The 15000-nt window shown below is 38.5% G+C and overlaps 2 protein-coding genes across 2 annotated transcripts in view; both read right to left on the bottom strand.

Moving 5' to 3' along the window:
- LOC137980390 (lactadherin-like) overlaps positions 1 to 2860 on the bottom strand; it is a 12552-nt gene extending 9692 nt beyond the window's left edge. The window contains exon 1 of the mRNA XM_068827831.1: positions 2779 to 2860. The gene's annotated coding sequence lies outside the window, so the exon portion shown is untranslated. The remainder of the gene's footprint in view (positions 1 to 2778) is intronic.
- Positions 2861 to 5475: 2615 nt separating this feature from the next.
- LOC137980382 (lactadherin-like) overlaps positions 5476 to 15000 on the bottom strand; it is a 9654-nt gene continuing 129 nt past the window's right edge. The window contains exons 2-4 of the mRNA XM_068827818.1: positions 10426 to 10794; positions 7505 to 7842; positions 5476 to 5921 (exon numbers count right to left, since the gene is read on the bottom strand). Coding sequence (XP_068683919.1) covers positions 5772 to 5921; positions 7505 to 7842; positions 10426 to 10792 — 855 coding nt within the window. The 5' untranslated portion in view covers positions 10793 to 10794 and the 3' untranslated portion in view covers positions 5476 to 5771. The remainder of the gene's footprint in view (positions 5922 to 7504; positions 7843 to 10425; positions 10795 to 15000) is intronic.

The raw sequence follows: 15000 nt of genomic DNA, 5'->3' as shown, positions 1-15000 counted from the left end.
CAGATTTTTCAAGCCGCACAGACGGGAACAACTGCCAAGGTGTTTTCCTGTCGTTTTAAAAGGCACAAACATTTACTCTACTTTTAATCAATTATTTATGAGAAGAAAGCCGAAGAAAGCACGTTTCACGGCAACTGGTGGGACCGAATTTAAAAAGAATGGTGTTTTAATATTATTCCCATTTAAAAAATGTCTCTGAAGCAGTGCCATTAGATTTCGGATGGAACAGCGTGCCTCTAAATTTGACATATAGGGTGTGCTTTTGGGAAAATCCGAAAACGGATTCTTGAATCCAAAAATGGATTTTGCTCTTTTTTGGGCAAAATCCAAAAACGGATCATGAATCCAAAGTATCCACGCTCGAGGAGGATACTTCGGATTAAATCTAAGTCCGGTATTTTGAGATTCATCATTTCAGCGTTTTTTTGGGGAAAGGATTTGAAAAAAGTATTTTTGACAAGTTGTTTTCCATGCAAAAATGATACACAACAGCTACCGTACATGACAGTTTAGCCCAAATGTAGTTTTTACCGTACGATCGAAGACATGAAGAGGTCAAAAGTAGTTAGGTTTCCTGCAAATGTCACACCAGAAATTACACTAAAAGTTTCTTGACAGCAACAATATTGTTAGCACCTTTCCTACAGCTAAAAAAGCATGTTTTTCGTCATTTCTTTTTATAGATCGTTAAGGTATTTTTTTCTGGTGGCATTTTCATTTAAGAATTTCTCCAAAACAAACTTAACCGCTATTGCTGTTGAAACTTTAGCAAATTCAATGAGAAATGACCAGTCCGCGATAATGGGTATAAATATTAACTAAAGGGGAAGGAGTATAAGCTGTCACAATATGCAGACGACACCTCCTGTTTCGTGCGAGACATAGATTCAGTTGTAAAACTTTTTGAGAAATTAGAGGCTTTTAAAAGTTGTTCGGGATTGGAACTAAACAGATCAAAAACGGAGGCAATGTGGTTGGGAAAAAACAATCCACAACCCACAAATGGCTTGGGCATTAACTGGCCCCTGAAGTGTATGTGTCTCAGCGCTTACTTCTCCCGTGACTCGGAAATATCCGTAAAACATAGGTCAATGAACTCACATGATAAAGAGCAACTTCTCTCAAATAGATTCTTGTAACACCTATATACCTCTTTTTGTGGTGTACAATAAAGTTATTATTATTATCATCATAATCATCATCATTATTATTATTATTATTAAACTGTAAACAAAAGTACAAATAACCTGGCAGCGCATGGGTATAGGATACTTAGAGCCTCTTGTTTGATATGATTTCATTTGTGCACGACCCCACAACCTATCCAGCGTTAAACATAACATAACGCCGTTGTTATGCAAAGTACCGGAAAATATGTGCTAAAATGCTTCCTGCACTTGCAGCAAGATTATTCTTCCACCTTTAACCATCATATAACTGTTCTATAGCGTTATCGTTGCCGTAGCTGTCGTCTTTTCTTAAACTCCTAACTGTAAGTTAGAATACTGATCAAAGTCCAAGTTTCCAAGGTTATATGGTCTTGAGTCGTTTCTGGTAAAGATGGTCTCAAGATTACTTAGGAACCGGTTAACCTTCTTTCATTTAGTGTACTGAATTAATTAAAATTGAGGACCTCTGAGTCCGGGGGGGGGGGGGGGGGGTGTTTGTTCCTTTAAAGATTTGCTTGTGTCCCTTGTTCCCGAAAGTACTTCCAAAATTGTTTTCAGCTTTTTGATCCCTTAAATGGCTTAAGTTCCCTTGTTTCCTAAGATATGTCTTTGTTCCCCTGTTCCTTAGTTTATAAAATTTTAGCTACGTTCTCTTGTTCCCCCTGGGAGAACCTCAAAATTGGACTTCTTCAGAAGGTGCTACTTGAGGGAATTCTCCGCGCTTAAAATATGTTCATCGAAAGCTCTTTCTATAATCGATTAAACTTCCTCTATTGAAGATGAGCTTGTGGATAAATTCAAACGTAGTTTTTAGGATGCGAGCTTTGTTGGTCAGTAATAAATACAGGACATCGCCACCGTGAGCGGTGTCAAATAGGGCGCAAAAAACTGTCCTTTAGCATTCGTAAAGAACAAACATGCCTTTAATTTGTGCTTGATAATCTAAAAGCTATAAACTCAGTTTAGTAATCCAGAAAACTGAAACAGAAATATCATTTGCTTGATTCTTGAAATGATATTCATGGAGATATTCGACTACCCTAAATGTTCAGGCAGATCCCCTCTGACAAAATTACATGTATGTTATAGTTGTGTCCGTATAAATTTCACTCGTTTGCATTGCTTGATATTGGTTTCATGACCGGACTCCGAAAAGTTGCAAAATGAAGAGTTTTAACGTTAAATTTCGTGTATTAACCGTTAATTACTTGGTGCCCAAATTGAAAAACTCAGCCAACTGATTCACAACCTAATGATCGTTGGGTATAGCCCGGCTAGTTCAACAAACTTCTGTTGTGGTGAGACGGCCACTGAAAAATTAATAACTCATCACATTTTCGCATTACAGGATGAAAACTCGGGGAAAACTGTGAATGGGTTTAAGTGGCTTGTTACTCAGTTGATTAATTACTCCGCGATGATGAAAATACACTACTGATGACTGAAACGGCTCTTTCTGAAAATGTGATGAACTCTATCTTTTATGGTGCATGTCGTAAAAACACATTATGAACTACGAAGCACTTATAAAAAAATACAAACTCTAAGTGTACTCTCGATTTACAGGATGGTATAAGGAAATCTTAAAAGGAATCAACAAACAGCTTACTTTGTTATAATCAGCAACAGAGAGGCCTGGTAGAGAAGTTTTTACACAAAAATGATCTGAAGATTTGTCGAACCGCTCAAATGGCAACAACTGTATGCCGACGTTTCTCCAGATGTTTTTTGCCTATTCGCAGTTTTAAGTAAACAGTAGAAAACTATTGATTTATTTTCAGTCAATTATTAATGAGAGGAAGTAAGAAAGCCTGTTTAAAGAGGTTCTCTTTCACAGCAACTGATGAGACGGAGTCCAAAGAGAATGGCACTTTAATATTTCATTTTAAAAGTGTCAAACCAGTGTCAGTAGATTTGAAGCCGGATGTTGTTAGAGAAAACGTTTTGGGGGAACAGAAATCAACTCTAACACTCTTGGTTGACTCTTCTTTATTCCCCGAATGTACCTCTGTAACAACAGCAATCGCTAACAACTAACAACTTACTCCCAAGTACTATTAAAGCATTTTTTATACCTACCTGTCAAGCATGTGCCCATCATTTGTCATGAAACATGTGCCGACATTAGCATATTCTTTCTTTAAGTACGATCTTCAGCGAAACCTCTATTAGCCGGCCCAGTGGCCGCTCAATAGACCAGGGTGGGAATTGAATCCACGACCTTCGGGTTAGATCACCGCTGCTCTACCGACTGAGCTACAAGGTCAGACGGGAGCAGGTTGTGGGAACTGACGATGTTAAAGTCACGGCAATGAACATGTTCAAATACAAGGAGGGATTACGTGGGTTCAATTCCCACCCTGGTCAAAGTTTTTCTCTGTCCTTGTGTGGGCCCATTTCCATCAGTAGGGCTAACGCTCACATGGTTCAAATGGGGTAGATACTTAGCACTTCACATTACACTCCAACCAGGTAAGTCTGTTGAAATGTAAGTGCTACACGGCCAACGTTTGAAAAAACGTAATCCCTCCTTGAGTTGATTTTTAAACTGAAGAGGAGGTAATGTCTGTAACTAAAACGTTGCATTACGGGTTCCTGATTAATTTATAAAGGAAGTCTGCTGCTGAAAAGCCAAACTAAGTGTAATAGAGGTGAAAACATTAGGAAAACTCTCATCGGGACGGCCAAAAGGTTACCGCGGGCGCCTAATAGAGGTGACCGCTTAATAGAAGTTTGATTTACAATATTATTCTGCAATTATTTCGGGACTTTGATTACTGGCCGTTTAATAGAGGGTGGCCGCTTAATAGGTGGCTGCTTAATGGAGGTTCCATTGTATTTCACTTGGGTTTTACATTGATCTCATTGAGGTTTGTGCAGTACAACAAACCATCAGAAATCTTAAAACTATAAGGAGCACGTTACAACAGTTTAAAAGGCAAGCTAACTCAGACTGGCTCTTCAAAGACCTAAGAAAAGGTGTGACGGGCATCAAGACCCACCCAACCCATAAATAATCGAGACCACGTTTCACTGGAGTGCTCTTGCAAGTAAAGATACGGTAATAAAAAACAGAACAATAATTAGGGCGCGTTCCTTTGGTACGATTCCGAAATAGGAATACACGCAATAGACGGTATTCATGTTCTTTTGGGTCCTACTCCGTTTTCGGAATATTCTGCTCCCAATTATGGATAGCAGAATGAACGGAATGACCGGAATATGGTTCATTTAGCGCTGGCCCGTTGCACTTGTTGGCGGACACTGCACAGGGTTAAGAACGTCGGTTGGTTTTTGAGGAGAGAGGAAAACCTGAGTACCCGGAGAAAAACCTCACGAAGCAGAATAGAGAACCCACATGTGACGCTGGGAGTCGCACCCGGGCCACCATGGGAGGGGGCGAGAGTCATAATAAATGTACCACATGGGCTCCTGTGGGGGGCAAGTGCTCTTGCAAGTGCGCTAACTTGTCTGCCATCCCTGCGACGGGTTTTGGTTGAAACAGTTTATCCCAATAGGAAATAATAATAATAATAATAATAATAATAATAATAATAATAATTTAAAAAAAAGGAAAAAGAAAATTTCAAGTTAAAGAAAAAAAAAGCCAATGTCTTTCGCATTTATCATAATCCATCATGACGGCACACAAGGGGCCGTTACACGTTTCAACCCTTATGGGTTTCTGGTATTATTCAACGGAACTCTTCGCGTACAACGTGAGCCTCTAAAGCACCGTAGTGCAGACCTCAGGAGGACGAATGAGACTTTGGCGTAAATCCACGACGTTGTAGTGCAGTAGTCCTCACCCTCCTTGGTTAACAATAATAATAAGAAAAATATAATAATAATAATAACAATAATTATAATAATAATAATAATAATAATAATAATAATAATAATAATAATAATAATAATAATAATAATAATAATAATAATAGTCTTTCTTCCTTCAAAGATTTAAATGCGAATCTTAAGTTACAAATTTCTACGTTTGATAAAACTACTCTAAAAAAAATCATCTTTAACAATCAACCGATTAAAGAAAGAATTTTTAAAGCGCTCATTGTTTAGTTTAGGACAATTATAATGATCGGGATAAAGATGATGATGGAAAATGACGATGACTATTTTAACTGAATCCCAATTTAATTTTCTTTTTCCTCTCTCTCCAGTCTTCTTCCATTCCTAACTACTTTTCAAGGATCGTCACACAAGCAAAGTTTGAACCAATTAATAATTTTCGTATTACTGAAATGCTACTGGCTAGTTATAAAATTTGGTGAATGGCTGAATCAGCTTTCCCTCGTTTTGCTGATGAAGAAGACATGATAATCAAAACAAATGAAAACTGCCAGCGAAAATAAAAATGCTAGAAAAAGTACAAATTTTTGCTATTTTTTCAACACTTTGAAAACACTCGTGAAATAATCCTTAACTTGCTCCCACAGGTTACCTATACATAGTAATAGTAATTTCAATCTAAATTAGTTGCTGTAACAATCTCTCATGCGGGATAAGTAAGATATAGATCTCTTTTTTGTAGTATGCATAATCCTTGGCTATATACCGAGTCGAAGTTTGAACTGAATTAATTGAAAGTTATGGTCCATTGACACAGCCATACAGCTCAACTCTCATGGATATGTGATTATGCCATGACATTACAGAAAAGCGAACATATCTGCTCGTAATTCTGGGCACCAACTTGTGCGAGACGATCGTTCCAGTGTCTGAATTTCCCTTAAAAACCTGGAAAAAAATAACAATAGGGCCGTTTATACGAGAGAAAATAAGCCGCGGCTAACTCTGGCCGCGGCTTATGTAAGCCGCGAAAGGAACTATTTATACGAGTATAAACTCCCCGGCCAGGATAAGCCGCGGCTTGAGAAAGCCGTGAACGTAGATTTTGTACCATTTATACGGGGTGTTCGCGGCTTACGTAAGCCGCGGCCAGAGTTAGCCGCGGCTTATTTTCTCTCGTATAAACGGCCCTAATGTCGCAATTATGTTGCAGTGGTGCTCTGCTAATTCGTTATATGTCAGTCTTTTGGTAGATTCTGACGCCACAGCGAACCACCATATATCCGTGGTCGAGCTGTAAAGATGAAACAGCAGGTTTTATCTGGAGAAAATATTTCAAACTCGTATAAGTAAAGAACCGTTAAAGTGCCGCTGTGACCAAAAAACAATTCTTATTTTCTTTGGATTTCAAATCTATGTTAACTAAACACTAAGCGACCAAAGTTTTAAGCCTTGATTTAAAAAGATGCCTGTTTATTTTAACTGGAATTTTCCTATTTATTGGTCCGCTATTACTAACTTCAAGATATTGAAAGAGCTGGATCGAGGAGAAAATGACGTCAAGGCTCACTAGTTTAAAATGCAATGCTTGTGTACGCCGCAGAATTAATATGCAGCACGGGAATTTTGGGCTTTCAGACTGTTAAACTCGCGTTTTGCATATATCACAAGCTGCATTCAAACGCTGAAATTTTAAGCTAGTGAGCCTTTGACGCCACTTTTTCCTGGATCCAACCCTCTGAGGCTCAATCGGTTTGTTTTGAATGTGAGTAATGGCTGACCGTGAAATCCAAAAGTTACACTCAAAATAAACGGCATTTGGAGAAAAATCAAAGTCAAAATTTTGCCCGTCAGGTGTTAAGCAAACACACTTTCAAAATTTGAAGGAAAAAAGGAAGTGTTTTTTTATTACAGGGGCACTTTCACCACTTTCGCTTGCTTGCTTTTCCGCTCTTTGCTATTCGCGAAAAAATCCTATTTAATGAAAATTGAAAACGTCTGTTGATCACTGAACCTTACAAATGAACTGAGAGTATTTTTCGTCATTTACAGGTAAGGATAAAATATTGGATTGAACTGAATTTGAAAATTTTCACCATCTTTTTTTCAAATGCGGTTAAGAAATTGCCAGCTATGCACAACTGCTGCGAAAACCCATTATTTAAAGTGAGAGGGCTAAGAAATGTGGCCAAGAAAAATACGCAGTAGGGGGTCACTGTTCTGCCAAAGGTGATTAGGTTATAGCCTGCCTCTCCTTCATTCTGGTAGCTCATCCAGCGATGTATTCTTCATGGGTTGTGGATATACCTTAGACTGCCGGAGTTGTTAGAAATGTTTTAAGTGTGAGCTACGGTTCTTAGTTTATCATTTAAACGCTTTTACGACCTAGAAACAGCGAAACCTCCATGATAATGGTCCCTTTTTTTGTCTCCTCTATTTTAAGCTTTCTCCCCACTAGCAATGTTTCCCTGTATAAGTTATTTATTTCTCTACTATTGGTCTTGAGAATGCCTTTCTTAAACGACAGTTACCTTTTCAGAACCATCGCTTCGATACGCATTCCAGTTTGTTCCGTCCAAGCTCAACAGAATTTTGTATGAAGATACCCACTGAAGTAGATAATCAAGAGGCCTCCCCTGTGTGGCTATTTTTGTCACTACTGTCTCCTTGCCAAGGTTAATTTGCAACCACTGTCCAATGTCATTTGTTCCTGCCGACCAAGAGCCACTACTTGTTTGACCGGTCTCCGCATTGTTGAGCCTGGCTTGCCAGGGTCTATATGCCGTCGATCCTTGCCACGTTGAAGAAGCCGTCACCGCTGAGTTCGGTATTGCCCTACTTTCCATTCCAAGGGGATAACTGCGGCATTCTGTGGTCAAAGTGATATCGAATTTTGAAGACTTCATGTTATTCTTGAGCTGGATTACTTGAAAGCAATCACTGGGACTCGATATCAATAAAAAAGAAGCCTTAAATATCCTATGGGAAAACCGTTCCCTTAATCAACAACTTCGACATGTTAATTTAAGCCAATTTCTGCAATTTGCACTCTTTAGACATTTTGAAATGTTTCAATTGTACTCATTCACATTTCTGATATTTATATTCAGATTTTCATCTCACGTAACTCTTACACTGAAGAAATGTCTGCAAGATTGAAAATCGCTGTTTCATATTTAAAAGTTAATGTGTCTCTCCTGCTCTCTATAGACCTTTAGGTAAAATACAAAACAATAAATCGCAACTTTTTTTGATGAAAATGTTCTTGTAGGTTTCATTGACTTAAATTAGCCTCATGACTCCCAACAATATTGTGTCGAGTTCAAATTGTTACTGCACTCCACTTCAGCTCATTACACAGCCTGTCGATTATAATGTCCATTTTGCCAGTCGTTTAACTTTAAATCTCGGGAATTGCATTTCTCGCTTTCTGATTGGCTCACTCAATCTCGGTTATCAGCTCATATACCGTAAAAAATAGCCCTATATGGAAACTGATTGCGTCGATCGTTTCACGGTAAACACGGAGACAATATTCTGTCCTTTCATAAGTCAAACAGTTCTGAATTTAATGAAAATTTAATAAAAAAATTATCCCATTCGCGCTTATTGGATATGAGACTGGTTATAGCCCATAGCGTTGTTGCCTATTTACCACCTCATATCCAACGCGCCCTCGTAATGGGGAGAATACGCAAGGACGAAGCCGACACCAAAGTTGTCTAGTTAACCAATCGAAATTGGTTCAGCGTTGTCTGTACTCTTATCGACAACGATATTTGACATCACAGAGGTCAAAATGTCGTCAACGCCAAAGAAAGTTTTTATTTCAGAGCGTGACACATAGAAAGAGCAAGCGTTGTCTATAACTTCCTCTCAATATGATTGGTTTATTTCTCAAAATGGGCGTTCCTGATTGGCTATTACATCGCGTGACAAATTGCCGCGAGTAGACGCGTACAGCGTTGTTTAGACACTTATCGACAACTGCAAATTAGCCAATCAGATTGCGAGATTACAAGCAATTGTGGTAAAAAGATATTATTTCCCGTTGTAGCAATAATTTGTTAGAAGCCCAACCGGAAGTCGTTTGCCATGGAAAGTGTGTATCAACATTGCATAGCATTGTTTCCTCAGGTTCTCAAGTCCTCTGCTCATCCTCAAATTTGGTTAAAGGGGCTAGGTCACGCTATTTTAGGTACTTTTGTTTAATTTTGTTAATTATGAGCTCTAAACGTCAAATTCGTAGAGCAAGAGTCTTTCATTTGCAAAATCACGGCCACATAACAACTGAGAATGATTTTCCAGCTGTGTAAATGACATTTCGATATAGACAGATATAAATTTGAAAAAAAGTGGGCCGACGTTTTTCAAATTTACCCAAATTCAATCCATTTCAATCCTCTCCAGTTTTGTCCATCCATGTCCCTTCTTCGCTTCCCTGTGTTTTGTTAGAGTTCTCCTATAGTTTTGAACAGTTATTTTGATATTTTAGTTAATTATATGACCATTCGATCAGTGCTGAAATTGCCTAAAATTGCGTGACCTAGCCCCTTTAATTCACGTCGTTGGCAGGACGAGGACGGCAAAGAAATGAACCAAAACGCAAAACGCACGTGCGGGGCGTACAGAGCCTTGGTTTTGTTCATTTGTGGTGTTTTCGTAGCCGTCGTCGACGTCTTTGCGTAATAGGGAGCTTACGAAACGAGGACGACGTCGGCTACGAGGACTTCATTTAAAAATAAAAATTCGCGTTATTCATATCACTACGAAACTATTTCATGTCGCTTCGTGTTAAAAATGTGTAGTAACTGTCGAGGAATTAAACTGGTATGAGTGGGCTGGAAGGGTAGAGAGAGAACTGAAAATTCATCGTCATGTGCTAACGTCGTCCACAGAACCTTGAATTTGGTCATTTCACGTCGTCATTTAGGAGATGACGCCAAAGAAATGTACCAAAATGTAAAACGCACGTGCAGAACGTGCAGAACCATTGTTTTTGTAGCGTCGTCGATGCAGTCGGCGTCGTCGTTTCGTAAGCTCCCTAATCTCCCTAATAGAGCGTTTAAGAAACGACGACGGCTACGCCAATGAAAACGCCACAGAACAATAATTTATAATTGGTTAATAGAGGGAAAATAATTGCATGTGCTGCAGGTATGGCACGCATTTTATTTCATCTACATAACAACGACATGAAATCACCAAATTTGAGGTTTTGAAGATAACGCAAGAATGCGACAGAGAATCTTTCATTCTCTATTTTCACTCTGAAATCGCTCGCACCAATTTACTTTTAGGATTCTTCGTCCACATTGTACGACGTAAACAAGATGGAATAATCGCCAAAGATTTTCGATAGTGCAAAGTCATATTTCGAGATGACGTTTTCTTTGACGTTGCCTCCGTAGACCTTAAAGTGCTTATTACTTCATTTTTGGGCATGACATACCTTCGCAAATCAGGGACGGTGTGCATATCAAATCCATGCCACAATCGAGCTGAGTTTTGCAAGGTATAGATCGCAGAGTGTTTATCATGTAGTTTGTATAAAGCTCACGTGTCATGTCTTCTGGGTGAGAGGCATGCGTCTTGTCATTCAGTTCACATCTTTTGTCCACGCGATAAAAGTTGCTGCTTTTACATCCAGGATATGCCATGCAACGCACGATACAATCTTCTATTTTGTCTGCGGTCTCTGTCTTGATGGTGTGGTTTCGAAGAACTTGTCCCTGCACGGAGTAAGTTGCTGTGCAAGAACTCGCAAATTCTGACCTCAACACCAAGTAAATGAGTAGAGATTTCACGCTAAAACTCATTCCTGTGTCGACAAAGAACAATTTAAAATTTTCACAGTTGTAGAGTATTTTATTACAGCGCGCTAGTGAGTTTGATTCAGATTCATAAAGCTTAGGCCCTTAGTCACAAGGCGCTTGAGCAGACAACGTCATATCAATATAAATCGCGAAAGTTCTGAGCAGGAAAGTAAAGTATGTAACAACTAATTAGGATTGATAATGGTATGTTTGAAGGAGATACAAATTCTTGATATTTATGGAAGGAGTTACTTTTTAAAGAACATCCAATGCTTCGCCGCTGGCTCTTTGAAACACGAGAATTTGGCAGCATAACTTGAATTGATCAAAATAAACTCAAATTTAAACTCTATGGCAAATTCAATATTCACCATGCGGTGGCTGCAGCCTGGAATGATTTAGAGGAGAACATAAAACAGCTTCCCCCAACCCAAAATTTATAAAAGAGCAACTGAAACTCAACCTTTACAGGGCTACTCATAAATTATTGAGTATTTCATACAGTGAACAAATTCTCTATAGTTTTTACTGGCTCTCTTTTCCCCTTGCTTTTCATTTATTATCGTTGAATTATTTTTGTTTTTTATTCCATTTATTTTCGATTACCAACTCTTTATTGCCAACTTCAATCAATTTAATTATTAATTAAAATTAGTGTTGCTCAGCAAGATTAGCTTTTTAATTATTCTAAGTAACTGTTACCCTTGCTGTTCTCCATATTTTTAATCTTTCTTTTTACTTAAAAAGGGTAATAAAGTTGTTGTATTTGTTGTTGTTAGTCATTTATAATACGCGTAACTTCTGTCAGGACGAAAACGATCCATCGTGTAGAACCGAAAAGTTAGATCTACTGTCAAGTTTACATGTTGGACGACTTACAAGACTCGAAGGGTGAAACATATATCGAATTACCACATTAATTTGTGCGTCGCGCTGTCATTGCTTTAAAGTATTATCGTGTTTAAATAAAGGATTTGTATGTATTTATGTATTTAAGTTGATTTTTCTATTCTAATCAACAATAGTAAATGTGTTTTTTGGCCTCTGTTCAAAGCGATCTTCAAATTGAAAACAGGGTGCTTCGTTTTCGATCTTTTGGGTCCTTCGTGCTTCGTTTTCGATACTACCCTGTAAGAAGTAAGAACCTTTACACAGGCGTCATGAACTCAATTCTAGTGTATTCCCAGCTCTAATCGGGAACACTGAAACAAAGCTCTTAATAAATTAAGGCTTGAGAAATTAAAGCATTTCCTCATATTTAAATAAATTGAAAGGAGAAATAAAGGGCTTTTTCCATTTACTAAGAAATTCCGGAAAATCTGGTTGGGATGTAAATGGAACACACGTTTTTGGCTCGTTCCACTGGAAAATTTCCGGAATAAACTTCTAAAAAGGTAGTCCTGTTTTCCCGTTGGCGCGTAAAATTGCAATCACTGGGCGGCGAACGGACCTGAGTTAAATGGAACACTTTTTTCACCCAATGGAAATTTCCACCGAAATTTCCGGAAATTTAATTTGTTGTAAATGGAAAACGCCCAAAAACTCTCAGATATAGAGCGGTTTTCAATTGAGTGTCGAAAGTAATTAGGGAATTGCTTTCGTTTATGATTACTTCATTCAGTGATTAGTTAAAAGTTCTCGCGCCACTTTTTCAACCAATCAGAGGTGAAACCATAACCAATCGTGGCTAGCTCGCGCGTGCACATTTTCCCGCTCTTTGTATCGGCTACGTGTAATTACTTCGAGTTTTGATTGGTTTACCGGATTGCCTCCGTCCTTTTTGATTGGCAAAAGTAATTACTTTGGTTTTGGTTTTACGACACTCATTTGAAAACCGCTCTATGTGAAATTAAAGATACGACTAAATTGCATTAAGTCAAGCTTAGAGATCAGTTCATAACGACGTAGGTGGCATGAGGCACAGCTGCTGTTGTTTCTGCATTCCTTTCATTACTGGTCAGTTTTGACTCTAACGAGGAGCCGATATGTCCTACGGAGTTTCTTCCATTTTTTATAGTATAAAGGACGTTAAGATCAACGACGGCGACGTTTGGGAAACGCCACCTCAAAATAGCACTTTGCACGATCGTAAGTCATTTGCATTCACCATTAAAGTAGGGATGGCGCAGTGGTGAAAGCACTCGCCTCCCACCAATGTGGTTCGGGTGCGATTCCCCGATCCGGCGTCATATGTGGGTTGAGTTTGTTGCTTTTTTACTCTGCACCGAGAGGTTTTTCTCCGGGTACTCCGGTTTTCCCCTCTCCTCAAAAACCAATATGATTTGATATACATTAAGGACGGTGCCTACTAATTAAAAGGTATTTTTGCGCGGTTTACTGAATATGCGGGAAAAGCAGATCTTAACAAGTATTATCGAAATCCAAAAAGAAAATTGGGGCTAGCCACGCATTTTTCGAAGATAATTAATCAACAATATTTGTAAAAAGCTTTAAAATACAAAGCAATGTATGGCGTTCTTTGCCAAATTGAAGCTTAATTATCTCTGAAAAATGCATGGTTGCCCCCAATTTTCTTTTTGGATACCGAGAGAAATTGCTAAGTTCTGCTTTCTCCGCATAGTTTTGAACCGCGCAAAAATATCCCTATATTAATAAGCACAGCCGATAGGAAATCCGAGTATTCCGAGATGCGCAGAACGTATGCGCAATAACAATAGTAAGCACGGTGCTTAGTTTGATTAATAGTAAGCACGGTCCTTAATTTCCTGCTGAAATTGAAATGGCCAAAGGACAAAAGTATTTAATTTGATATGATTTCATTTGTGCACGACCCCACAAGCTATCCAGCGTTAAACATAACATAACGCCGTTGTTATGCAAAGTACCGGAAAATATGTGCTAAAATGCTTGCTGCACCTGCAGCAAGATTATTTTTCCACCTTTAACCAATCATATATAACTGTTCTATGGCGTTATCGTTGCCGTAGCTGTCGTCTTTTCTTAAACTCCTAATTGTAAGTTAGCATACTGATCAAAGTCCAAGTTTCGAAGGTTATATGGTCTTGAATCGTTTCTGGTAAAGATGGTCTCAAGATTACTTAGGAACCGGTTAACCTTCTTTCATTTCGTGTATTGAATTAATTAAAATTGAGGGCCCCGAGGGGGGTGTTTGTTCCTTTAAAGATTTGCTTGTGTTCCCTTGTTCCCGAAAGTACTTCCAAAATTGTTTTCAGCTTTTTGATCCCTGAAATGGCTTATGTTCCCTTGTTTCCTAAGATATTTGTCTTTGTTCCCCTGTTCCTTAGTTTATGAAATTTTAGTTATGTTCTCTTGTTCCCTCTGGGAGAACCTCAAAATTGCACTTCTTCAGAAGGTGCTACTTGAGGGAATTCTCCGTGCTTGAGATATGTTCACCGAAAGCTCTTTCTATAATCGATTAAACTTCCTCTATTGAAGATGAGCTTGTGGATAAATTCAAACGTAGTTTTTAGGATGTTCGCTTTGTTGGTCAGTAATAAATACCACAAGACATCGCCACCGTGAGCGTTGCCAAATAGGGCGCAAAAAACTGTCCTTTAGCATTCGTAAAGAACAAATATGCCTTGGATTTGTCCTTGATAATCTAAAATCTACGAGCTTAGTTTAATGTTCCAGAAAACTAAAACAGAAATCTCATTTGCTTGATTCTTGAAATGATATTCATGGCGAAATACGACTACCCTAAATGTTCAGGCAGATCCCCTCTGACAAAATTCTATGTATGTTATTTTATAAATGTCCGTCTAAATTTCACTCGTTTGCATTGCTTGATAATGGTTTCATGACCGGACTCCGAAAAGTTGTTAACGTTAAATTTCGTGTATTAACCGTCAATTACTTGGTGCCGACATTGAAAAACTCAGCCAATTGATTCACAACCTAATGATCTTTGGGTATAGCCCGGCTAGTTCAACAAACTTCTGTTGTGGTGAGACGGCCACTGAAAAATTAATAACTCATCACATTTTCGCATTACAAAATGAAAACTCGCGGGGAAAACTGTGAATGGGTTTAAGTGGATTGTTACTTGATTGATTGGAGACGATGATGAAAATATGCTACTGATGAAACTGCTCTTTCTGAAAATGTGACGAACCGCCTATCTGTTATGGTGCATCACCGTAAAAACATATTATCAACTAGGAAGCACTAGTCTTATAAAAAACATAAACTCTAAGTGTACTCTCGATTTACAGGTTGGTATAAGTAAA

Source organism: Montipora foliosa, chromosome 12 (assembly GCF_036669935.1).
Source record: "Montipora foliosa isolate CH-2021 chromosome 12, ASM3666993v2, whole genome shotgun sequence".
Lineage (NCBI taxonomy): Eukaryota > Metazoa > Cnidaria > Anthozoa > Scleractinia > Acroporidae > Montipora > Montipora foliosa.
This window is presented reverse-complemented; position numbering and strand designations above follow the sequence as displayed.